At 38.6% G+C, this 25,581-nt stretch overlaps 2 protein-coding genes across 8 annotated transcripts in view; one reads left to right on the top strand and one right to left on the bottom strand.

The window, feature by feature from the left end:
* The window catches only part of LOC146458357 (uncharacterized), a 14,475-nt gene extending 8,752 nt beyond the window's left edge, over positions 1–5,723 (top strand). Inside the window, exons 2-6 of the mRNA XM_085090679.1 lie at positions 75–833; positions 2,165–2,323; positions 2,599–2,665; positions 4,062–4,157; positions 4,938–5,723. Of these exons, the coding sequence (XP_084946805.1) occupies positions 78–833; positions 2,165–2,323; positions 2,599–2,665; positions 4,062–4,157; positions 4,938–5,140 (1,281 nt within the window). The 5' untranslated portion in view covers positions 75–77 and the 3' untranslated portion in view covers positions 5,141–5,723. The remainder of the gene's footprint in view (positions 1–74; positions 834–2,164; positions 2,324–2,598; positions 2,666–4,061; positions 4,158–4,937) is intronic.
* LOC146458356 (galanin receptor type 1-like) lies at positions 5,586–25,581 on the bottom strand. 7 transcript variants are annotated; one of them, XM_085090681.1, is made up of 4 exons: positions 25,460–25,549; positions 23,000–23,147; positions 15,048–15,115; positions 5,586–9,117 (listed from the first exon to the last, which is right to left on the bottom strand). In XM_085090681.1, the coding sequence occupies exon 4, from the start codon at positions 9,033–9,035 to the stop codon at positions 7,932–7,934; it is 1,104 nt and encodes a 367-aa protein (XP_084946807.1). In that variant the 5' UTR covers positions 9,036–9,117; positions 15,048–15,115; positions 23,000–23,147; positions 25,460–25,549; the 3' UTR covers positions 5,586–7,931. The 7 variants fall into 7 exon arrangements, with proteins under 7 accessions (XP_084946807.1, XP_084946808.1, XP_084946809.1 ...); XM_085090682.1 differs by lacking the exon at positions 23,000–23,147 and having other exon boundaries at positions 25,460–25,581; XM_085090683.1 differs by lacking the exons at positions 23,000–23,147; positions 25,460–25,549 and adding an exon at positions 21,465–21,597.

The raw sequence follows: 25,581 nt of genomic DNA, 5'->3' as shown, positions 1-25,581 counted from the left end.
TTTCGAAATATTGGAAAATATACTTCCCTGACCGTGAAATCAGCCTTGCTCTTTTTTTAGATTATTTGCTCTAGGTGATGGCTCCGAAGGTAAAATGCCATGAGTTAATAGAAGCCATAGACAGCTGTAGTAACTGGCCAGGCCGGAGGTCAAATCTCGACAACTTAGAAAAATGTATTGAAAAGCACGAAGAGAGAGGATGGGACAAAAATGGTGATGTTCCGGATGCAAAGCCGGCCAACCGATATCCTCTTATTCACTGGGCGGCAGTCTTGGGAAAATACATGGCGTTGAAGTGGCTGCTTAAGCCGGAAAATGGGTTTTCCTTTGACGTAAAATCGTCGGAAAAAGGGGAAACTGCCTTGCATACTGCCTTAGAGTTGCCCTTTCTCCAACCAAAACACCGCAAGGCTTCACCCGAGCTCATCAGGAAGTTTTCAAAAACTGTTGCACTGTTGAAGAACCTGCTAGCAATCAAAGATGAGGAAAATGGAAATATCCCTCTTCACACGGCGGCGAAACTGTTGGTAAATGAACGTAGCTCCTCTTTCTTCTTGGGCTGTTTTGAAGTGATAATAAAAAGATGCAAGAAGATGGGAAATTCGGTATTAGATGATGTTCTTAACTCAACGAACAATTTCGGGGAGACAGCACTGCATATTTTAGCCCGTGGCTCGGAAAAAAAGGTTGAGTCCTGTACTGAAGCCATTCAGATGCTGATAGCGGCTGGCGCCAGGAGCGATATTAGGAACAATAAAGGACTTACAGCTTTGGATATTGCTGCTCGTTTTAAAAACAAACCCATTACGAGGGAACTTCGTAAACATACGCCGGTAAGTTCGTTTTTATCCTGTGATGATCACAAAGAAAGCCTAAGGAGGAAGCTATTGAATTTTGTGCCTGAATTGTTATTGACAATATAAAGAGCGTTTTCTCATTTATCACAACTGGCCGGCCAGAGGCTGGTTAAGCCATTTTGAAGGTATTGTTCTACCAAATATTCAAACTTGAAATTAACATTCCGTAAATGGTACCCGTTGTTTTGAAGGAATTCGAACGACATATATCATGCATGCCAGGCCCTCAAATTTGAGGATTTTCTTTGCGCACACTCTGCTCTTGCTTGGTAGTTCGGGTTAATGGAAACTGCCCTAAGATAGATCGAGAATGTCTTCTACCGCTATATATGTGGATAGGCGCGCTGGAGGACTCCTTCATGTCTTTATAAGATTGTTTCTAGCACTGAAGGAGAGTTAGAATGTCCCAGATGTTAAATTTTTGATACAATACAAGATGGATAGTAGTCTATTAGGCTTTATTAAACACATTTTAGTGAACGCGTGTTCTGATTGGTCGTACTTCACATTTTTATATAATTGATTGTCCGATGGCCTGTTGACTACATTTTTCTCACAAAATTACATAAGGGAAGTAGAAAACATTTTGGCGGATGTGTTTCTACTGAATTTATTGACTTGTTTTAAATAGAATTGAATTTAAAAATTAATAGGAGGCACTGCCTCGCAGGAATTTGTAAACACTCGCTTCGTGTCGTGCTTCCACTGACAACAGTTTGTCGTTTTCCCAATCTTTTACAAGCACACGAAAGATGCTTTCTATTTCTTAGCAGTTGGCTCGCAGATCAGACTACCAGGAGGGCCCGGTAGCTCAAAGGCCGATTAAGTTAATCCTGGGTTAGCGCAAACGCTGATTCAAGATTTGTCAAAACATTTTCCTCTCTCAATTTTGATTTAGACTTTTCTTTAGCATTAGCTTAAAATTAACCCTTAAAAAAAACAGTTTTAACTAACGATATACCCTGATTCAAGCCTTATTACTAACCAATAAAGATTTGTCAAAAACATTTTACTCTCTCAATTTTGATTTAGACTTTTCTTTAGCATTACCTTAAATTAACCCCTAAAAACAGTTTTAACAAACGATATTAAAACCTCGGTTAACTTTTAATCGTGGATTAAGGTTAATCAGCTTTCGAACAACCGGGCCCTAATCAATATAATAAAAAGTTTCACACAGCAGATCAAATACACCTTTGACTTATAGGAAGTAATACGGAAAATGAGGATGGTGATTTTGAGAGAAAAGGTTGGAAGGATTTGAGTGAGAGTTATGTAAGCCTCATGCAACCATTTAAACCCTTCAGGTGGAAGACACAGATGATGTAGTGTCTGATAATCTGCCTGTTGCCAAGGACATTGATGTGTCAGGGTACTGGTCTGACTCTGTCGACCAATCTTCTCCAATAAGTCATACACACTCTGAAGCCAGTGCAGTCATATTAACATTGGAAAATGTGAACGAGGTGAGCAGTTTTTGAGCCTTCTTTGAGTTCTCAAATTTACTGAATTAAATCGAATAGCATGAAACTGAAGAATTTACATGTGTGAATACGTGGAGTGAAGATTTCCCCTCAACACTTTTGTATCCGTTGATCTGACTTGAAAATCTAAGCCGACATGATATCCGATGGGTGTCTGCTGTCTAAGGTTGACTGTAAGCTGTTCCGCGCCAGTGAGGCTTCCCAGTTTAAAAACTTTTAGTTAACACTGAGGTTTGTAATGAAATTTTCGTTTGCAGGTGGATGAAGTTCAGCAGCTACAAGAGCAGAAAGCCTCAAGCAGTGAATCGGCAACTTCTTCTTCAGGTAAGTCACCAGTGAATCAGATAGCCACGCTATTAAGCCGGCTGCCTGACTCCTCTTTGCCATCTTTAATATATCATAGAGGCAGGCATGATTCATTTTTACTGTGCGACTATCGTGCGACTTATAAAAACCAAGGGTACCCAAAACTATCATTAAATTTTCGTAAAGCTAATTACAGCTGTAAATTCGAGGAATGAGAAACCATTCCCTAAAACTTTCTAGAACTTAATTTTTAGCTAACATAAAGCATCCGTCCGAACAGATCAAACTGAATTAGGTTACACAAACATCCCCTTAAAAGGGCACAAAACGATCTGGAAACTCAGCACGCCAGGCTTTGTCTTAAGGGACTCTACAAACAAATTAAATGTCCCTTTACCAAGAACTAACTACCGAAAAAAGAGATTTAGTTATAGAGGTGCAACTATCTGGAACAGTATACCCTGCAGTCTTAGGCAAGTAAAATCTCTAAATCATTTCAAGCAATTGTTAAACCATCATTTTAGTTAATTAAATTAGATACATGGCATTCATGGAAAACAGGTGTTGTTTAGTGTAATTATGAGTAAGACTTTTTAGAAACATATTTATTGTTATTAAATATTGTTATGTAGTTGTGTTTTATTTTGTACCAAAACCTGGTGGATTTTTACCGTGTTAAAATAAAGATTTAATGATTTGAGACCACAATCCTCCGCCCCCCCCCCCCCCCCCCCCTCCCGAAAAACATAAACGTCAAAAACTTTTCTGTAATGAAACGATGGTTGCGTTGCAACCAATCAGGTTTGTTTCTTCGCCAAAGAAATCCAAACATCAAATGTTTTCGTGATCTAAATTCCTACGAATAGGATAAGATTAGAGCCAGAATAGAGCGGTTTCCAATTGAGTGTCGTAAAACCAAAACCAAAGTAATTACTCTGGCCAAACGCAACAGATGCAAACACACAACGAGCCAATCAGAATTCGAAGCAAAAACATGCAACTGGCGCCAAGCGCGGGAAAACGCGTGAGGCCAAAACACGATTGGTTTTGGTTTGGATTCCCATTGGTTGAGAAAGTGGCGCGAGTTTTGTTAACCAATCACAGAGCGTAGTAATGCAAAACCAAAGCAAACGGGAAATTACTTTCGACACTCAATTGAAAACCGCTCTATAGTGTGTTGTGACAGCCTATGTGGTTAATAAAATAGAACCTGACTAGAATAAAGTGAGAGCAATGTAGAATGAAAGGAATATGATTAAACAGACTAAGAAAAGAAAACTAAGATATTTTAAGGTTATATTTTCCATGTATGCAATATGTCAGTTTGGTTGTCACTGGCAGAGTAGCCCAAAGATATACATTACTTGAATGAGCCAAATGTCAAGTGTTAATATGACTTAATGATTTTTTTCAGGCCCAACTGCACTTTACAGTGAAGCGCTACGTTTGCTTACAAAGGCTCGCGGGATAGATGAAGAGAACCTGGAGAAAATAAGAACTCAAGCTGAAGGTATTGACTCAATATCATGCACAAAATAATACAACCTGATATCGGCTAGCGCTCATTTTGAATCTTCGCTGAAAATACGTCTGTATTGCAGTTGAACCTTCCAATTGTAGTATCGTGGTCGCCTAATAACCCTAATTTGATTTCTTAGTTAATGCAAACAGAGCGGTTTTCAATTGTGTCGTAAAACGAAAACCAAAATAATCCGGACTCTGACCAACAGCGCATTCAACCAATCAGAATTCGAATCAAATGCATGTAAACCGCGGCGCCAAGCGCGGGAAAAGGCGTGAAGCAAGTTAGATGCAGTTGGTGTGGCATTGGCTTTAGTTTTGTTTCTCTTTGGTCAAGAAAGTGGCTCGAATTTTACTAACCAATCACAGCACGTAGTAAAGCGAAACCAAGGCAAACGCAACTTGCGACACGCTATTGAAAACCAGTCTAACAGTTATTTCATATGAATTTTTAAGCCCCTTACACACACGGCCCGTTCTTATTTGAAAACGGAAATTTTGAAAGATGCATGTGTCAGTAATTTTTCTCACGTAAACGACTGAAATGCTAACTTGATTTGTAATGACTTGTTCTGGTACTGTTACGTCATCGTTTTTCAAAAACCTCTGATTTCTAACGGAACGGAATGCCAAAACATCTATATAGAAAAATCTTCGTTTTTATACGGTTTTACCTCACCCACTTAACGATAACTTCCGTTTTCAATGCAAGAGCCTCCAGTTTGGGAAGGGTTTTTAAGTTTTGCATGTTCAATTTTTCCTCTTGCAGCAATTGACGATGAGATAAACAGTGAAGTAAAGGAGATTGAAAGAATGAAGAAAGAAATATCCTCAAAGGAACTGAATGTTTTCTCTCTAAAACGGAGGAAGCAAGAATGCCATTCTCAATGCGAAGAAATTCAAAAAAGACTAAAGTCTTGGAAAAGCGCACTACCTGAGAGCGACCCAGCTTGTCAAAACAACAGGCAGTAATTGCTTCCCACGATCCAGTGTAACCATGGACCAATCTACCTGTGTTCCTATGGATTGGAAGAATTTCACCGTATTTTATACTCAAACCGTGTTAATGTTAGAATCAAAGGTATCTTTCTTAACGTCGGGTAATGACCGTAGTAATATCTAGCACTTATTTTCTTTCTTATACAAGGGACTCCACCCTAAGACCACGTACGCGTTGTTAATAAGGTCACCTCTTCATAACAGTCACTATTTTAGAGCTGTCTTAAAATTAACAAAAAATAATAATCGTTTGGAAAGCTGCCGGCAATTATTCTCCTTAGTAATTATTCTTCTAAAAAAACCCTTCCCTGGGGTTATTTTCTGTGTTTTAAAGAAAACTTTCCAAAAGTTTGAACAGTAGAATATTCAAAGCCGATAATACAAAAAAAGTAAGTCCAAGTGATTCAATTTCGAGAAGAAAAGTTTAATATTTTTATTTAGCGCATTCATGACAGTGTACCTTAGTCTGTCTTAGCTGCAAACAAATCTACGAGGTTTCTTTAAATACAGTCTTAATTTTATCCATGCGCAAATCAATAAACTGTTCAATCAACTATTTTCATGCTTGAGGTTGTTCAATTCCTACAATATTTAATTAACTTATTCTCCCTTGGTAATAAATAAAATGTATGCTTCTATCTCACAAGCAGCGTAAATGCAACTTTTTGCTGACCAACCAAATGCAACCATATCGCAAAATTTCTTAACTTAGAGCGGTTTTCAATTGTTTGTCGAAAGTAATTGCGTTTTTGCTTTGGTTTCGCATTACCACGCTCTGTGATTGGTTAATAAAACTCGTGCCACTTTCTCAACCAATAAGATGTAAACCAAAACCAATCGTGCCTCGCTCGCACGCGTTTTCCCGCGCTTGGCGCCGGTTACGTGTATTTGCTTTGAATTCTGATTGGTTCATTGCGCTGTTTGCACGTGTTGTGATTAGCCAGAGTAATTACTTTGGTTTTGGTTTTACGACACTTGATTGAAAACCGCTCTAACCTCCAAGTTATCTATCTCTATACGTTCTATAGTCTTAAAACAAAACTCAAGGCGATTCTGTCTAGCCAATCACACAACAGTGAAGGCCCGAGCACACGGTGAAAGATCGCCTATACAACATCGAACACAACCTCAAAAAATCGCACTGCTTGTCCACGCTGATTTTGTTGCGTCCAACATAATAAGCAATAATAATAATTAGTTAGTAAATTTGTATAGCGTATAATTCCATATGCGCTTTACAGTATGGGAACCCTCTCCAGACCGAATTAGAATGTAAAAATATTGGTTTTTGAGGAGAGAGGAAAACTGGAGTACCCGGAGAAAAACCTCTCGGAGCAAGGACGAGAACCAACAACAAACTCAACCCACATATGACGCCGAGTCCGGGAATCGAACCCGGGCCACATTGGTGGGCGGCGAGTGCTCTCACCACTGCGCCATCCCTGCTTCTCCAAACTTCACGCGCAACAGAAATCGAAGCAAAATCGGTTTCTAACAGTGTCCTATATTTGCGTGCAACAAATCGCATTGTATGTCCACCTTGTGTAATATCACGTGAACCATCGTGACGCATTGTTTCAACAATTCATACGGAACGACCAGTTTTGAAGTTTGTAAGCTCCTGATGATAAAAAGAGCGTGTAGTGATGGAAAATGAAAAAGTATGATTAGAACGTGGCACAGAACAACAATGGGAAAATTCAAAGTTGACTTGCCTGTAAAGAAGTTCAAATTTGAGTAGCCTCGGTTAAGGAATGTCATGAAACTCTGTGATCTAATAACAACAAGCTAAGTCTATTCGAATATACATCATCCTTGCGGACAACTGACTAAAACATATATAGCTTATTGTTCTCTAAGCCTTTCGCCTTCATGTCTTTTGAGAGTACGTCCGGCCACTATGTTAATTTTATCTTAGTAACTTTTTCATTGCTTTTCACGATGTTCTTAAAAATTAATATTGCTCTTTCTTAGACTTCTTGTTTCTTCTTCTGATGTAAATTAACGGTGGGCGGAACGCATTACCACCACGAAAACTTACAGGGTTTGTTCACAGTTCAGCAAGAAACAAAGGGCGGAGCAACTCCCTCCGGCTTTGAGAGTAAAGGAGTAACAAAGTTCTAGACACCTCAAATTTTCTTTGTGTTCGTTTGTATCGTGCATCGTTAAGGAAAGTACTGCTCGGTAGCTTTCGTTTCAACGGCTTATTCACATGCTCAAAAGTAAATTTCGAGCCACCCAGCACAGTGTAATAAACACCACCACAGGAAAGTACTGGTTAATGGCTTTCGTTTAAATGGTTGCACTTTAGGATTTCCGTCCACAGACAGGTTTGTACCTTGGTAATGCAACTGGTTCCAAGATAGCAATGGTGCCCTCTCCCTTGTCTATAATATTTCAGTCCTCTATATGACGTCCATGAAGAAGGTCCAGACTTCAGTTTGTAACTATCCTCCAATCATATCTGCGTACAGTAGCTAGCGGACTATGTGCGTGGAAAGTCGAGATGTCTGCTTCATATAATTCCTAGAGACTCTTCTTAAACGAAATCCATTGAGAATTCGAAGGCTTACAAGGCCGTAACGGACTGAAATCTGTCAATCACCAGCTAGCTTATACATTTGGCCAGCAACACTCGTATGAGATCGCTTAGTCCATACATGGATACAATACGTCTGTGCATACAACAACGAGGATTCAGTAAGGATTTTACAGTACGTAAACGATGTATCGCCTTTGGTCCTTGGAAGGACAGAGAGTTAATCTACACGTCCGTTTCTCTCTCTGGTTTGGGTGACAGGACAGGAGAGTGTGAATGCAGGCGGAAGGAAAATGATGAAGTCTCCTTACGCGTCATTGGTTCTTGGAACAAACGCTTCCAGTTAAAGTTTAAAATGTCTTTGAATCGTTGCCTGAACTCTTCACTGACAAGCGAGTAAATGATAGGATTGACAGCGCTATTGGTCAGCAAAAGCAGAGTGCAGATGTTATACACAACCCAGATGTACTTCATTTTCCTAACGTTCACGAAGAGGGAGACGATTCTGAAGACGTGGAAGGGGAACATTGTCACGGCGAAGGCGATCACCACCGGTACAAGAATCTTTAACGCCTTTGTATTGACACTATCAGCTTTTTTCTTCCTAGTACTCCTATAGCTGCCACACATGTTGTGGATTTTTGAGTGGAGCAATTTGCTGGCACGAATCTTGCTTGCGATTTGTCTGTACACCAACAGTATCACAACCAGCGGAACGACGTACCACAAGATCGTGAGCGAGATGACGTAGCTATTTTCTGCCATTGCATTCGGCCATCTGGGCGTGCAATCTATTGTACCGTTCTGTTTGTTTTCGATGAAATCCATGACAAAATACAGAGGGACCACCACTGCGACAAAGCCTAAAATCCAGACGCCCAGAATAACCCACTTAGCAACTGACAGTGATCTGCATGCGGTCATGCCACGGACAATCGCTCTATGTCTGTCGATTGCTATGGCAACGATTGAGCCAATGGAAGCACTGAAGAAAATATCTGTGAACGGGTAGAAAACCTCGCATACCACCCTTCCCAGCGGCCAGTGAAGCGGATCAGCGGCTTTGACAAGAATAAGGGGATAGCAGATCGCTAACACACCGATATCCGCGATGGCTAAATTGAGGATGTACTTGTGCACAGCGGTTTTGTTGGCGCGATTTGCACCCGTGATAATGATGACCAGCAGGTTACCCACAACACCAATGGAGCAGATGATTGCGCTCAAGCTGAGTCGAATGATCTCGGCATGCTTCGGCTCCAGTTCGGAGGTTTTCGGCGTTGCAAGGGACGAATTCGAAGGACGAGTGGCATTGGCCAAGACATTCATTGTTTAGGCTGTAGAATATCTGCTTCTTACCACGGCCTTTCCAAAAAGTGAAAGGGCGTCAGCTGAAACTGTTCTCTCTGATCTGAAAAATATACATTAGATTAAACAATTGTATTTCCGACTTTTGACTTATTATATTAATTATGCATTGATTCTTTAAACGAAACAGGGCGCTGATCAAGGCGCGAGAAGTATTGTTTGCACCTGGTGTCGATCTTTGAATGAAATCCCGAAGTTTGAGCATAAGTTTGTTGTGTTTCTATATTTTAAGTCACAGGATGAAGAAATCCTTTCATTCTCATCTATCAAAATTAAAATTGTGATCATTCTAATCCGGAAAGTATAGAGAAACAGTTTCTCGGATGTACCATTTACTACGCTGTACGAGGTGCTTCTTTCCCCTAGTTTGAAATTCTTAAGTGAGACAATTAAAATGAAAACTACGTACTGAGAAGTACTTTCCTATGGTGCTTTTTATTATGCTATAGAAGGTGGTTTAACTTTTGAGTTTGTGGGTGAAATTCTAAAGTGCGACCATTCAAATGAAAACTAATGAGCAATACGTTCCTGTGGTGTTGTTTCTACTGCTGTACAAGGTGGTTTTAACTTTTGCGTTTGTTGGTAATATCCTAACGTATGACCATTCAAATGGAAGCTACTGAGTAGTAATCTCCTGTAGTACTGTTTATTATGCTGTACAACGTGGTTCTAACTTTTGAGTGACAAAATCCCGTGACCATTCGAGAGGAAGTTAGAGGAAGCAGGAGAAGATCCATGGTTGATATTGATTAACTTGCGGAATACTTAAATGATAAAAACAGTTTCAGAAGAGATAGTAAAAAGTTTACTCTGCCGGCCTTTGAAACTGATTTTCATTCATCCACCAGAAGGTTTAAATGCTCTATTTTCCTCTACTGGACATGCGGTGAAAATGCTTCCTGAAGCTTATTTATTGGACAGACACACTTTGTACATTTTAACAGTTTGTCCCAAACTTAGCAAAATCCCAGTGACAATGCCCCTTTAAAGTAAACACTACACAGGGGGGTAATTTTGGCTGGCATACTGTCAACAACATAGATCTCGCTCAAGGAGAGTCGAGCGAGAAAAAGGCGCGAGCCAACACGCACACGAAAATCACCTACCACGTCGAAAAGAGATGCGCTGGAAAAGAGACGGAGAAAAGTCCCCTCGACTCCTGCGCGTCGCATTTCCACGAGGCAGGAGATTATTCCAGAAAGTGGCATTGCTTACACAACTTGTAAATATTAAGTAGTAAAATACGCGAGGAGTGAATAACTCCAGTCGCCAATGATGGCTATTTGACAGATAAATTAATGCCGCCGAACTTCACTGAAAGGGAAACTTGCGTGCGAAAATGTATTTGCCAGACAGAAGAAAAATCAATTAGCGAATAGAAAGGACTAAACAGCTCTTAGCTCATTAAAACGTGCCGGTGCAAATGCAACTAAAATTGAATTAAGTGTGAATTTTATACTTGGAGCGAAATTTCGATCAACGGAATTGATTTGGACATCGAACACATATAAGAGCGAGAAAATAAAATATTCTGCCCAACGATGGTATGGTCGCTGACTAAATAAGCAAATTATTTAAATTTACTCACAATGAAATGATGCGGAATCGAAGCAAAACCTTCCTGGGCGTTTAATTACCCTTTTGGTCCAAACTTACTGCCAATTGAAAGTGAAATTTTCTGCATTCGTTTCAACACAGAAACGAACTAATTGCCAGCCGGGATAACTTGCTATAACTGGACGGAGAGCTAAACTCAGCACCATATTTACGTATTGATAAATCTTATTTCGATGCTTATCGTGTTTTCATGCGATAATAGTTTTGCAAGCACAAGGAACAATTGATCATAACAGAAAAAAAATCTAACTTCTCTCAAATTTCTGTAAGCCCTGATCAGATATTCACTTTCAACGAAACATTTTCGTTGTTAAAAGCCATTCACTAGTGTCGCTACAGTAGCTACCAACCTCTTTAGAAACAGCTAAACCGAGCTATCGAAGGTTATCAGTTCCGGCACAATTTTTAAGGGCCAACAGCAAATTGACATCAATCGCGACGAAAAACTCTTGAAACACTCTTGAATTATCCATCCAGTTGAAGAGTTTGATTCTGTAACACCGATCCTATCGCATTATCCTCTCTGGTATGAGGCCTGATCGCCTTCACGAATCAATCAACACAAGCCTTCACCCCTTTATACTGCAATAAGTGCCCTTGCGGGGGGGGGGGGGGGGTGAGTAATCCTCTAAAATAAGCTATCAGGCCTACGCCCTATATAAAGCTATAATGATACGTATGTGTGAATTTGGGTTTGGAGAACTGGGCTGCATACCGGTATACCTTCACCAAGAATTCCGAGGAGAGCCCCCCCCCCCCCCTCCCCCAACCCGGGAATTAAATTCGAGTGCACTGTAGTTAATATAGACAAAACAAAAATATTAGGGAGTAAGAAAGGATAGCAAGAACATACCCTGGTTGGATTAACATCGGAGCCGTCAAATGTGCACTTTCGTTCGAATTGAAGTGACTTTCTCCGCGAATCACCTTTCCATTTTAATTCCTTTTATCTCGAACAACAGATCGTCAAATAGTAATTAAACTTGAAAGAAAAAGAACACCGTTTCGGGGGGCTCTATTGGTTCCGTCGTAAAGTTGTTTGTGGAATTTTAAGGTGTTTGTATACATGAATTTTTTGTTTCTTTTGTCAGCAGAAAAGAAAGACTGGTTTTTGCATAGTTAAGTGACACAGATGGAAGATCAGACAAGATTAAATTACCACGCAAATGTTTAATGTCTGCCAATGTTTTCAGCACCTTGAAATTGCCAGGAATTTTTTACTCTGACTTGTACTTGACTTCGCATCCCTAGGCAGTTTCAACCAAATGAAATTCATGAATTAAAATGAAATTAAAAGCAGTCATTACAAGAGGGATTGATCCGAGGAACATTGCTAAAATTTACGATTGGTTTTTGTATAATTTGTATCACGACTGAAGTGAACATTAATCAGTTTTTGTTTAAAAATCAAGTTGAATCGCATTTTTTCAGAGAGAGAGTTAGTAACGCGGTAGTAACTTTCGCTTCTTCGAGCGAGCTACTCTGTGGTGTCATTTACGCGTAAACTTATCTCTGCATTTTCACTTTGAAAGACTAATTGCACCCTGGCTTGAAAATTGTTTTAAAATTGACTCACTTATTTAAATAGTAAACACTGGTTTCAGTATCCTTTTGTGCTCTTGTCTGGCCACTGTACACTCGCATTTACGCAAGCTGGTGCGATTTTGAGTTTCCACGAATTACTTTATTTTGGAAATGTTTTCTCTCTGGATAGACTGAGAAAGCTAATTGGATGTTCTTAATTCGGTTCTGCAGTTGCCGGAAAGAGACTAATTCACGCGTACCACGCGCTCAACCAATCAATGTAAGCACGCTGATTTTCAACCAATCAGAAGAGCTAGCAGAATCGAAACCAATCGTGACTAATCGTGACTTGTCGGTGATCTTGCGCGGGAAAATTTTAACGACAATTTTTAACGCAACATTTGAAGCGCGCTGACGACTTCCAACGAAACATTTTGTTGCAGCAACAGTTTGCAAGTTTTTAAAGACAGATAAAAAGCTAGCAATGTTTTGCTGCAACAAATTGCTTTGTTAAAAGTCTGCACGCTATGTTACACAATAACAATTTTTAACGTTAAAAATTGTTTCGGTAACAGTACCTTTTTGCTCGTTTTCCCATGCTTTGCGCCGGTTCCACGCATGTGCTTTGAGTTCTAAGTGCTTTCGATTGCTTAGAGTTTTCAACTTTTTATTGTCAAAATATCGAAATTATTTCTCTCGCATTCAGAAGTACATTTGTACATAAAATTATCGGGACAACGTGATTTCGCAAATTCGCGATTTGTTGAAATCTTTCTTGCAATAAGCGTCATTTCTTGAAAGGATGATTACACAATGTTTTCGTTACGTTTTAGCTTTATATCTTTTCCAATGGAGGACACATGTAACCGAAAAAAATCTGTCCTAGGTTTATAGTACAAATACCCTTTGAAATAATTTTAAAATCATTAGATAATCAATTCCAGGTTTACATAATCGTGATAATATTGAAATATTCTCATTCAATCCTCTGTGGATTTCAGCTGCCCTGTGAATCATTTATAACATGGGACAATTTTTATCCAACATTCAAATGCAAATTTCAGCAGTTTAGAAACGCCGGAATTGAAATACTAAACAGGGACCAGCCACCAAGAGCAAAACGAGAAAAAGAGCGAGAGTTTCTTTTTGCTACGGTGCCTACTAATACAGGAGTATTTTTGCGCAGCTTATGACTATGCGGGAAAAGCAGATCTTAGCAAGGGCTATTGGAATCCAAAAAGAAAATTGGGGGATAATCAAGCAACAATAATTCTAAAAAGGAATAAAATACAAAACAATGTATGGCATTTTCCCAAATCGAAGATTTATTATCTCTGAAAAATGCATGGTTACGCCCAATTTTCTTTTTAGATACCAAGAACACTTGTCAAGTTCTGCTTTCTCCGCATAGTTTTAAACCGCGCAAAAATATCTTGCTATATTTGTAGGCACCACCCATAGGAAACCCGAATATCTCGAGGTGTGCAGAACGTATGCGCAGTAACAAAAGTAGGCAGCGTCCTTGACAAGTAGATTATGAGCTCGAGAGTCGGATACGACTTGAACTGAAACGAGCGTGCGTCTGGTTAAGTTTGTAGTTAACCAAATTGATCCGATGCAGTTGCGGCGGGTTGCCCTGAGACAAACATTTCAGTAACGACGAGATCGATTGTATCATGAAGGAAACAGGCCACCTGGACCTGTTGTTCGAAAGCTGACTTAAAACTCTAATCCACGATTAAAAATTAACCGAGCTTTCATCTCTCGCTGGTTGAAAATGTTTCTAGAAGCTAATTTTAAGCTCAAGTTAAAGAAAAAGTCCAAGTCAAAACTAAAGGGGGAAATTATTTTGGAAAAAGCTTTATCGAGTAGTAATTAAACTGGATTAAAAATTCGCACTAACCCTAGCTTGGAGAATAGATAGTTCAGAGATAAGAAATATAAAAAAATAAATTTCGGCGTTTTTAAAAGGAAAGCTGGATTAATAAACCAAAGTAAAAACTTCAGAATCTTTTCATCCTATTCAAATCAAGTGGTCAGCGTAAAGGCTCTTATTTTAAGAATCCATTGGTTTAAGTTACCAGTTTACCCACAAAATTATTCCGATGTTTTACTTTTTCTGATTTTCAACCACGCAAAAATGAACAAAGCTTGATATCCATCTTCAAGGGATTATAACCTGTCCTTTCAAAATTCCAGTTGTAAACTGGACTCCTTGCACTTCGAATTATTCATTTCTCCACCGGCTCATCTAATTTGGCCCGCAAGAACAGAGCGATCCATGGAAAAAGAAAGATTTTATTGCATTGGACTTTAAAAGGAATTGCAGTTGAAAAACAACCAGTTATATTTAGAAACAATGATGATTGTCAGAGAAATTAAACTGAACTTAAATTTCAGTAGTTGACAAATATGGTGCCGTGAAGTCATCACTTAGACCAAACTAAAGTGCTTTATTTCAAAGATTAAAAAAAAAAAATTCATTGCGACGGGCGTTGATATACATATAGAAGATTTTTGAAATTTAATATTAACGATAAGTGCCGGTAATTTTTCATTCCATTAAATTGCGACCTGCATTTGCCGTTTGCTGGCGATCTTACATACATCCATATTTTATTTATACCGTCCCCGAATGAGGGCAGCTTTTTAGTCAAGTAAACGGCACATCAAATATCAAACTGCACAAAGGAAAAAGGCAATAATAATTTCAAATCAACAATTAATTGCCGCTACAACAACAGCTTGCCGCAACAATTAATGGAAACATTTTATAATCGGGCGTAAAAAAGAAATAAAAATTAAACTTATAATCGTATAGTTTAACCTCACCTGACTCTATATAGAGGGCCTCCTGTCTCGGGCGATTGCTCTCAAAAACTGCAAATGCTTCCGGTATACTGCAAAATATATTGAACTGTTAATTATATCAGGCAATCCAACGTTAACAGTTGATTTCGGTGGATATATGTTTGGAAGGCCTTAAAAATCTCTTCGGCAAAATATCAGCTCAAATTTTTGTAACACTGGAAAAATAATTCCTTTCTAATTCGTGTTTGGAGGGACAAATATCTCGCGCGCGTTTAACCTGATGCGAAATCAGAGGGCAGCTGTCATTTTTGTAACTTGGGAAATGAGGTTCCGTTTCTTTCTGCAACTGAGATTTCCAGCTATTAAAAGCAATGGAACAGATCAAACTGCATTAGCTTACACAAATACCCCTTTAAACGGCCACAAAATGATCTGGAAACAGAGAAGACAACATCTTAAGTATTTCGCTTTTAAAAATGGTCTCCTTGTGTACCCCTGCTATACATCTAAAACGGTCGTTCGTGAATGTGGGCGGTAAGCTTTCGTTCATTCATAAATCCTTTTTCCCCATCCGCCGGTTTTACAAATTCTAAATACATTCTTCTAACCTTTTTACGGCGGGGTAGCTTGTGGAGTTTTCCAAATGGTTTCTCTCAAGAAACAAATTGAGCAAAACCTTCACACTTTCCGGCCTTTACATTTAATTATATATGAGATGTACTGCTACTGGAAATGCAACATAAATCCGAACCAATCCCAAAGACTTTACATTGTGTACAAGGTGTAAAACCTTTTGATATTTATTTTGATCAACACCGAAGAAGGTACTCGTTTGCAATTCATATCTAACACTTTTTCTAGCCCCTGGCATAAACAAAGAAAAAAACCGAGATCATATTTTTCATGTATATGTGACGGGCTTTCCAGTTTCAGCAAAGTGCTGCTTCTTCATAATACCCTCGTCTACAATTTCACCTCGCCCTGTTTTTACAGCTATTAAATGTGATATTAAACTTATAAGTGCTCTGAAAACATCGCATAAATAATACTTCCATGCAAATTTCGGCATTTAACCTCTGTAAATTTTAATTTAAAGCTTGTTTTAATAAGAAAGTGTGAAGTTTCATAACAGCACTTGCCTAACTACCATCACATTAATGAAATAAGCAAATTTCGGAACTGTCACACTGGCAAGTTTTCAATTCTTATTAGGGGAAAAATTTCAGTTACTTCTTTTCCTACGAATTCAAAATTGCTAGCTCTTGAGCATAAATTAAGGTATTCCTTCTTACTTCACCCAGAAAACATTTTTTGTCGAAAATTAATTATTACCGTCATTTATCCCAAGCTTAGGATAGTTATAATTTAAAAATGATATAAAAGTAAATATTCCAAATGTTTTGGCCGACTTCCTTCAAACAAATGGCGGTAACCCTTCCTTCCTGCTTCCGACAGTCTAGCGTAAAAAGCGTCGTCTATCTTTCCACGACTTTTTTTAAATTTCAGGGAAGAATTCAAGATGAATATAAAAAAAGCTAAGTTTACAAAGGATTTTGGTGATAGAGCGACGAAACGAATTATAGCGAGAAACCTGAAAATAAATCTCCTTCAAGTTGTTCCCGCATTAATATACTCTTTCTTTTCGCTTACTTCAGTTTATAAAGGGATAGTCGGCATTTTGTAGGAGATTGTTGTTTCGCCATTGTATTAAAGAGTCCTTGGGGCTCACGCCAGCTTCGAACTTGAAAGCTCCGATATAATTTAATGGGTTGGAAAGCTATTTTTACATACACAATGTTCCTCATTGGAGACTAGTATTTTCGTAAAGGCAACGACAACTCGTAAATTCGGAAAATAAGATGCCGTTTCTTAAAACTTTCTGCAACTTAAGTTTTCAGCTTAAGCATCCGAAAAGATAAATCCGTATTAGCTTACACAAACATGTCTTTAAACTGAAGCCACTAAACGATCTAGCCCAGGAGACAACATTTTAAATATAGTGCTAAAATGTTCGCGTTGTGTACCCCCTGAAGAAACCTGCATATGTACCAACTACAATCAAGAGAGGATGTAGCCCACCAAAAATATTGTGAGTCTTGAAACATTTGCTCGACAATTCCTCAGCATTTGTCAATATTTTTCAAGGCCTATTAGTCCAAAACCTTGCTTATTAGTTGAATGCTGTTTGCTACAACACAGTTTTTTGATTATGCGTTATCACTCGAGTTAAGACAACATGTTGGTATGGAAAGCATATGAAGTTTTGATCCTGAAAAAGAAACTTTTCAGTGTAATACTATTTTAGCAGGGCCAGGGAACAACATTTTACCTTATTTTTCAAGACCTTTAATTTATTCGTAGACTATTTTTAACCATTAACAGCATAAATTATTTACTTGCTGTCGAGCTTTAGTAAATTATTTCTGACGCATCTTTTGCCATTTGGCTCGATGTTCAGCCCAGCATAATATAATTAAGACATCTTTTTAAAAGTACATTATCATTAAGCCTTATTTCGAATCCTAATTCCTAATATGTTGATTCAGTGTTTGACTGATAAGTGTTCAAAGGCCAACTGAAAAATTAGATCCACCGTCGAAATACTATGAGGCTGTTTTAAAAAGACCTGAACTCACACCAAATATATTTTCTAGCCGAGTACTTACCCAGAGTAAAAATCATGAAATTTGGTAGAAAATCAACCCGTCCATGTCTATAGATTTATCTTTGTACTTTTGGATGCGAACCTTGTTTCTTAGACTATGTAATCTCCACGTCAGAATCGAGCTTGTTTCTAACGGTGACTGATCAATAAGAGCATGGTTGCTCGTTCAAAAGATTTGTCGTCTTTTTATTACACCGAGGTTCCACCGAGTGACGTAACATTTTTGACCAATATATAAATGTATAAGGCTGTACAACATCCTAAATAACAATGACAATTCTATATATATAGACTTGGACAGGTGGATTTTTTCCCAAGTTTTAAGTTTACTGTTGGTTTCTTTGTCTCCAAACAACAAAGATAGAGTTTCTTTTAAGCTAGGGGAAGTGTCATGTTTTTTTTTTTTTTACCTCTTTTACCTCTCGTTAAAAATGGTGAAATAAGACCTTCACTTAGCTACAAAATAATTCTAGAACTATACGAGAGGAAAGAAATCAGCTCAATTCCCGAAAGGAACAGCTCGTGATTTTTTTCTAGCGCATTTTGGAAAGAAAAATGCGAGAACTTGAAAAACGTAAGCATAACATTTTTCAATGCATTCCGAACTACCGAGGTACAAATCGACGGTTTTATTGCATTGGGGTGATAACAAAACCAGACAATTATTTTTCTGTTTCTGGTGACAGACAAACATTTTTGGGTTTTAAAATGACATCAAATTTGAGTTATACTTCCCCTCTTAGTCTAAAAATTCTATAGACGTTTCTATGGAGACGGCCGACTTTTGCACCGAATTGCAAGCAAACGTCTTTCCAGAATGTGTTAAAGAGACCACTATCGACTTTTTTCACAACACCGAAAATAAAACGACGAATTGTTTATGTTTCGATTCAACAATAGAAGAGCTTTTATTTTTAACAGTAAAAGCATACAACTTATTTATATTTTGAATATCTTAGTCGATTACGGACAGATTGATTTTTTAAAAAACCTTTTTTCTTCAATTAAAATTGAAAGTCAATGTAGCTACAGACCAAAAATCTTATAAAATGGTTCCATTTGTGCCAATTCGCTGAGTCGATTTTAAATAAACGAGGCAGGTTACTGAAGAACGAGCATCTGCTTATAGTTACTGTACAAGAAAACAAAAAAGGTTTTTACGGCTCGGTTTCTTATTTTAACTTTCTCACTAGTTGACGTCAGTTGTACGTTTTTCTTCATTCATGGCAATTTAAAAGCGTTTTTCCCTCGCTGTACAGCGAGGGAAAAATGCTTTTAAATTGCAAAGAATGAAGAAAAACGTACAACTGGCGTCAACTCGTGAGAGCGTTTAAATAAGAAACAGCCCTGATCATTCACAAACAACCTGATTCGGGGAAATAGTTTTTTCTAACGTGGCTCTTCTCTGTAAAACTGTTTGACAGTCAAACGCACCGTTCAATGGGTAATTTCACGGAGTAAAGATACAAAACAGTCCATAACCAGTTTTTCAATACCAAATCAGTAGTCCTGCGCCTTTCAAAAGCTCTATTTTCACTAGACCCTGATAACCTGCAGCTGCATTGTGTTTTAGGGTTCGGAGCATTGTTCAGTTGTTCGTTCTTTTGTCTTCTCGACCAACCATGTATAAGACGTTGCAAACGGCGCAGGTCGCCCTTACGAAATGGAATCGAAGGGGATTTGTTGAAAACAATCAAATCCGCCTACTACTTGATCATTCTTTTCAAATGCAGATCTGCTACAGAATCAGAATGAAAATACGGAATCATTAGCCTTCTTGCTGTACAAAGGTATATATTTTGACTTTTTTAAAGCTGTCTAGACAAAGCTACCATCCGGAATTACGTGCGTTCTGCACGATAAAACAAGCAATCAAATCCGGTCTATGAATGAAGAAAAACGTACAACTGAGGGCAACTCTTGAGAACGTTAAAAATAACCCGCTGAACAGCCGTGATCATTCACAAACAACCTGATTCTGTGAAATAGTTATTTTCCAACGTGGCTCTTCTCTGTAAAACTGATTGACAGTCAAACGCGACCGTTCAATGCCTAACTTCTCGGAGTAAAGACATAAAACAGTCGCTACCCAGTTTTTCAATATCAAATCAGTAGGCCTGCACCCTTCAAAAGCTCTATTTTCACTCGACTCTAATAACCTGCAGCTGCATTTTGCTTTAGGGCTAGCGATAGGAGCATTGTTCAGTTGTTCGTTCTTTTGTCCTCCCGACCAACCATGTAAGACGTTCCAAACGGCGCAGATCGCCCTTACGAAATGGAATAGAAGGGGATTTGTTGAAAACAATCAAATCTACCACTTGATAATTCTTTTCAAATGCAGATCTGCTACAGTTTACTTGGTTCTTGTCCGAATCAGAATGAAAATACGGAATCATTAGCCTTCTCGCTTTACAAAGGTATATTTTTTGACTTTCATAAAGCTGACTACACAAAGCTATCATCCAGAATTACGTGCGTTCTACAAAATGAATCAAACTATTAAATCCGGTCTAACACCAAAGACAAGAGGTCATAGAATGCATTGACAAACGAAAAACGATCAACACTTGGATTGCAGAAAGTTTCAGTTTGAAATATTTCCGATGTGATCCAAAAATGTGTGATTGAGGTGTGACCGTTCAAATGAAAGCTATATGTTTAGCTGGGAGTAATGTCCGGTGGTGCTGTTTATTACGATGTACAAAAGCTTGTTCTAGCATTTGCGTCTGTGTAAAAGCTTACATTGTACAGTTCTTTGGCTTGCTGATGCCATTTGTTGGTCAAAATTTTCCAAACTGAACATTTGAATTTTCTTTTCAATTTCGTATTTCCACTAATCAGATAAAAATTAACGGATACAAGTACAGGCTTACGTGTTCCTGAAAAGTTTGTTGAGTAAATCCGCCCTTCTTGTACAATGCCACGTACGGTCCGCAGACATAATAATTTCTTTGCAACATAAACATCTCTTTTCTTCTTAATGCCTAATTAAATTTTTGAGTGACATGCCCAAGAATGGCAATAAGATTTCTGAAGAGTTTATTTGCTTTTGGTCGTTTTGTGGTTATAAGACTTGTCGCGTACTTCTGTTTGGTTTTGCCCGGCTATTTATTTTTCGTCTTTAAAGCAAATCTTGCTCAATATTAATAAATGTTAAGATCAATTTTGACATTTGTGCGTGCTAAGTCCAGGCGCAGGTTTTTCCGTTTTGTTCGACACAGCCAGTCCAAGCTCTCGACGCGATGTGAAAGATCGATCGAATACAAGATACAATGATTTTACATAACAGACGAACCTCTTGTGCTTTTACTTTGGATTTTGGTAACTGAAAAAAGGGATTTTGACTTTGCATTTATAATCTCATGTCATGTACTCTCCAAAACACAAGAAAAATACACTTCCTTAATGCAGTGCGCAGCCGAAATCCACTTTGTGTATTGGCTTTTAATCAAATTTGTAGAATATGAGATAAATTTGTTTCCAGGTCATATTAGAGAGCTCTCGTTTATCAGTTCCCTTTAACACGTTTGTCCCCCTCTTAAATCTGATTCCATTTCTTGATTAAGCTTTATATTCGTTATATTTCCGGTAATTCGCGCCTCTTAGGTAGAATAAGTGAGAAATAACTAGACATAGAGGGCATGATTATTTTAGTGAACAAAGTCTTAGTGGTGAACACTGCCCGCAAAATTTTGCTGTACACAGGAAACCAAATTTCGCTGATGCCGGACAGACTTACTTTAGAGTGGAAAATGAACGCAGAATAAGCTTACGTTTTCAAGAAATGATCTTCGAGCTAAGTCTTGGTTTCAAAGCGTAGAATTCCACGTCTGAACTGATGTGCTGTATTTTTCTTCGCAAAACTATGTCAACAACAGCGCAAATGTGCTACGTTTACTACTTTTCACTTCCTTTACAATAATAATTATTGTAAATACGTCTGTTTTATTTGAGAAATTTAAACGTGTAATGTTTATCGTATCACGATCGTGGGACCAAGTTTGAGTCCCCGATCGGTCAGCGATCGACCGTATATCCTCGTGGCTAGCTCGGCCATTCACTTCAGCGCCCGGTGTGATGATGTAAACTGCACCAGGGAGCCACGTGCGAGGCTTTCCAAGTCTTGTGTGGAACAGAGATGTTTTAAAAACCCAGAAAGATAGAGTGAATGTAAATTCCTATATGAGAGCGTTTTTCAGTTGAGAATCGAAAGGAATTGAGCATTTGCTTTTGTTTTACCATACTACGCCCTGTGATTGGTAAGAAAACTCCCGCCACTTTCTCAATCAACGAGAGGCAAACCAAAGCCAATCGTGACTCGCTCGCCCGCTTATTCCCGCGCTTGGCGCCGGTTACAGGCATTTGCTTTGAATTCTGATTGGCTTATTACGCTGTTTGCACCTGTTGTGATTGGCTAGAGTATACTTTGGTTTTGGTTTCACGACACTCAATTGAAAACCACCTATAATTCCTCGGGTAAACTCGGAGGCGAAGTTGACTTCTCTTTTCAGTAATGAGTGAACTCCAATAGACAAGAGACCCTTCTCCAAAATGGCGGCCGAAAAGTCAAATAAGTTAAAATTAAAAACGTATACCAATACTAGAAAGAGCACTTTTACTTTAGTAACCCTGCAAAGTTTCAGCATATTAGGTGTTATATCAGCTTTGGAAATGTAAGATGAAATTTAACAAATTTACAGACGTTTGTATGACTGGGGGTATATGTCATACCCCCAGTCATACAAACGTCTATATATTTTTCATTTTCAACTTACATTTTCTCAGCTGATATTACAAAATTTTGGAGAAGGGTCTATTGTCTATTGGAGTTCGCACTAAAGACTGTCCTTTATGAAACTAGGGAGAATACGCAACAGTAACAACTAAAAAAACAATATTAAACTGAACCTTTTCTAAGTCTTAGATAACGAAAATTCAATCAATACTGCGTGTTCGATTATGTAAGAACTTACTAAGATCGCTCTGGAATACACGTGTTATCAAAAACGTGGTTTTAAAAAGAGTCCACGCGTGCAGATAATTTTCATTCTTACAGAAACCAAGTACAATTTTCGGGATTCGTCTCTAGAGTAACTGGCAAATTGTACACGCGCTAACCCATTCATGTCCAACTCAATCGAACTCCGCTATTTATTGAGTTCCACTCTCTGCTGGCAGCTGTGCCATGCTAACTGAAGAGTCCTAACGAGGCTAAAAAAGCTACCCATGCATAGCTGCCACTCCACACGTGCAATGCACGTGCGGCAACATAGACCGGGTGGGTATTCCGGCTAAATCTGCTCGTTACCTTTAACTGCTTGAAATATTGTCATGGCAGGCTAAACAGAAGCCACAATACAAGGGTATCGTGGGCTCAACTAATGCCCATCCTCGTTCCCAGTCTTCTCTCGGAAACCACTGACCAAAAAATCGTAGGCGCTGGGAGCTTTCCACAGCTGCCGGGTAAGAGAATGTAATAAAAGGCAACTGAACCACATGATTGAATTTAAGTGTTTGCATTATTTGACCAAGTAGTCCCATAAAAAGGCCGTATTTTTAACTCTGTGCTATTTTTGCGATAAAATTAAATTAAAATGACGGCAAAAATAAAAACGATGGCAGGCCTTATTATCGTATGTGAGTCACGTTCGGGGGCAACTAAGCCCATGCCAGCTTGCACTTTCAGTCTTGTAAAGAATGACCGGTCACGAATGTTTTACTGCTGATAACATTTTTAAAATGCGTTTATTTAGTGGTAATTACTAGTGAAGACATGCTTGGTAAGCGTTTGTAAAATTTGCATATGTCAACAGCGCACAGGAAGTCGAAAGATGATGTGCTGTGTTTTTATCTTCTTTAGACAGAAACTGTTTACTCGAGCGCCTGTTTTTTGGCCTGTTTAAAAACAGGCCAGATTAATCGTTTCACTCACAAGGATTCGCAATGTTTAAGCTGGAAAACAAATCTGAAACAGGGCGCAATTTTCTGTGTTAGTCCTACAGTGGGCTACAGTAGACCTATTTTCACTGAATCCTAACAACGTGCAGCTGCATTGTTTTTTAGGGCTAGGAGCATTGTTTTGTTGTTTGTTCTTTTGTCCTCTCGACCAAACATGTAAGACGCTGCAAACGGTGAAGGTCGCCCATTGACTAAAAATCCCTTTTACGGGGAATAATAGTACTCCAAGTCGCTTCTTGTTTTAGTAACTGGAGCCAAGCGATTTCATTCGTTTGTTCATGTTGAAATGGTCAAGGAACTTAAACGTTACCCTTGGATCCCTAAGAGATATGTTGCAAACTTAACTAACGCGACAAATAACCAAGGAGCTTTAAAAGTTAAACTGAAACTTAGTGAAGAGCTGATGTCCATTCAATCCAGGACTAAGATTGGTCGTCCGTTTTGCCTTTCAAAATTCAACTTCGGTCAGTTCCAATGAATAAGTTTCGGGCAAGCGCCCCAAAATAATCCCTCTTTTAATTTTTCTCAGTAAAACGTGCCAAATACTGAAAATTTAAAGCATCATCTGCCCGTTTATCTGCAAAATTCCGGTGATTAACATTACTAATATTACAGTTGATTGAAATTTTTCGACAAAAAAAAAATCAATGGCAAACATTTGTTTTGCGAGAACGACGAATTGTTTTTGCAAATTGCACACACAACATGTGTAAATGAAACAAGAAATATAAATCTTCAAACATCAGTGATGAAGGATAAAATGTTTTGTAATCACTTGTTTCAGCTTAGACTTGCCACAAGTCGGCGTCTTCTTATGCGCCAAAAGAGTCACCGAAGAACGACTTCTTAATGCACCGAAAGACTGGAACTTAAGCAGCGATGACCGGGCAACGCCAACGAAAACTTAACCTTAGCTGAAAATATAACTTTACTTCATACGTACTACTTCGCCATTATTTCAGTTTGTTCATCTTCTACAGAAACGGCGAACTAGGCAGGAACCAAATTGGTAGGAGTGGAAAGAGAATGAAAAATTCACATCGTGTGTTCGCGTTCTCCGCGAAACCTGAATTTCGGTCGTTTCACCTTGTTGTTTTGCTGCAGAGGACGGCAAAGAAATGTACCAAAATTTAAACCGCACGTGCAGAGCGATTGCTTTTCCTTATTAAACTTTGTTTTTTTGTGTTTTTGTCGTTGTCGTTGCTTAAGTTTACTGGCCGACGAGCGTCGAAGACCAACAAAAGCCAGTAGACTAAAACATTCAGCCACAAATGAAAAAACAAAAAAAATTAAATTTATAAAGATTTTTAGTCTGCCCGCGAATGAACAACTTCAAAAGATAAGATGAGAAAAAAGGATTGTCTAAATGGTACCACCTGAACAAGACGTCCATCTTATATACACAAATGAAAGCTAGGTTTGTCCGCTAATGGCTGTTCAGTGTTGCCAACAAAATGATAAGGAAGCCCCAGATCGATGTTTTTTTTTTCTTTTGGGCCGCTATATTTTAATAACAAAGTTCATATCGTCTACTAAAATAAATTGTTCGTGGCTGTAATTAGCTTCATTCCTGCCTCGGAGTACACTGTAACGGAGGCCAAAAAATCATTTAATACTGCGACTTGACAACCGTTGATTCGTTTGCAGTGCCTAAGACCACAACGAAGTCAGCTCAGGATGAATACGTTTCTAGACTGTGCGTATACACTGCATCAACAGATAGAAGTTCGTATTTTGATACAACTCAGTTTAGACTGCTCAGAAATTAACGTAGAATAATTATTCTGATGCAAAGAGAAGTTACACTTACCGCTCAAACGCAACGAGGTCAACTTTTCCTCGGTAGGCCCGAAAAGCTTGTTCTTTTGATGGCTGTCTGTACTATAAACCCCCAAACTGATGACGTTTTCGGTATAATAATCCACAGATCAA

Source organism: Pavona decussata, unplaced genomic scaffold (genome assembly GCF_977016875.1).
Source record: "Pavona decussata unplaced genomic scaffold, jaPavDecu1.1 SCAFFOLD_233, whole genome shotgun sequence".
Taxonomy (NCBI): Eukaryota; Metazoa; Cnidaria; class Anthozoa; order Scleractinia; family Agariciidae; genus Pavona; species Pavona decussata.
The sequence above is the reverse complement of the archived record's forward strand: the minus strand, read 5'-3'. Positions and strand labels throughout refer to the sequence as shown.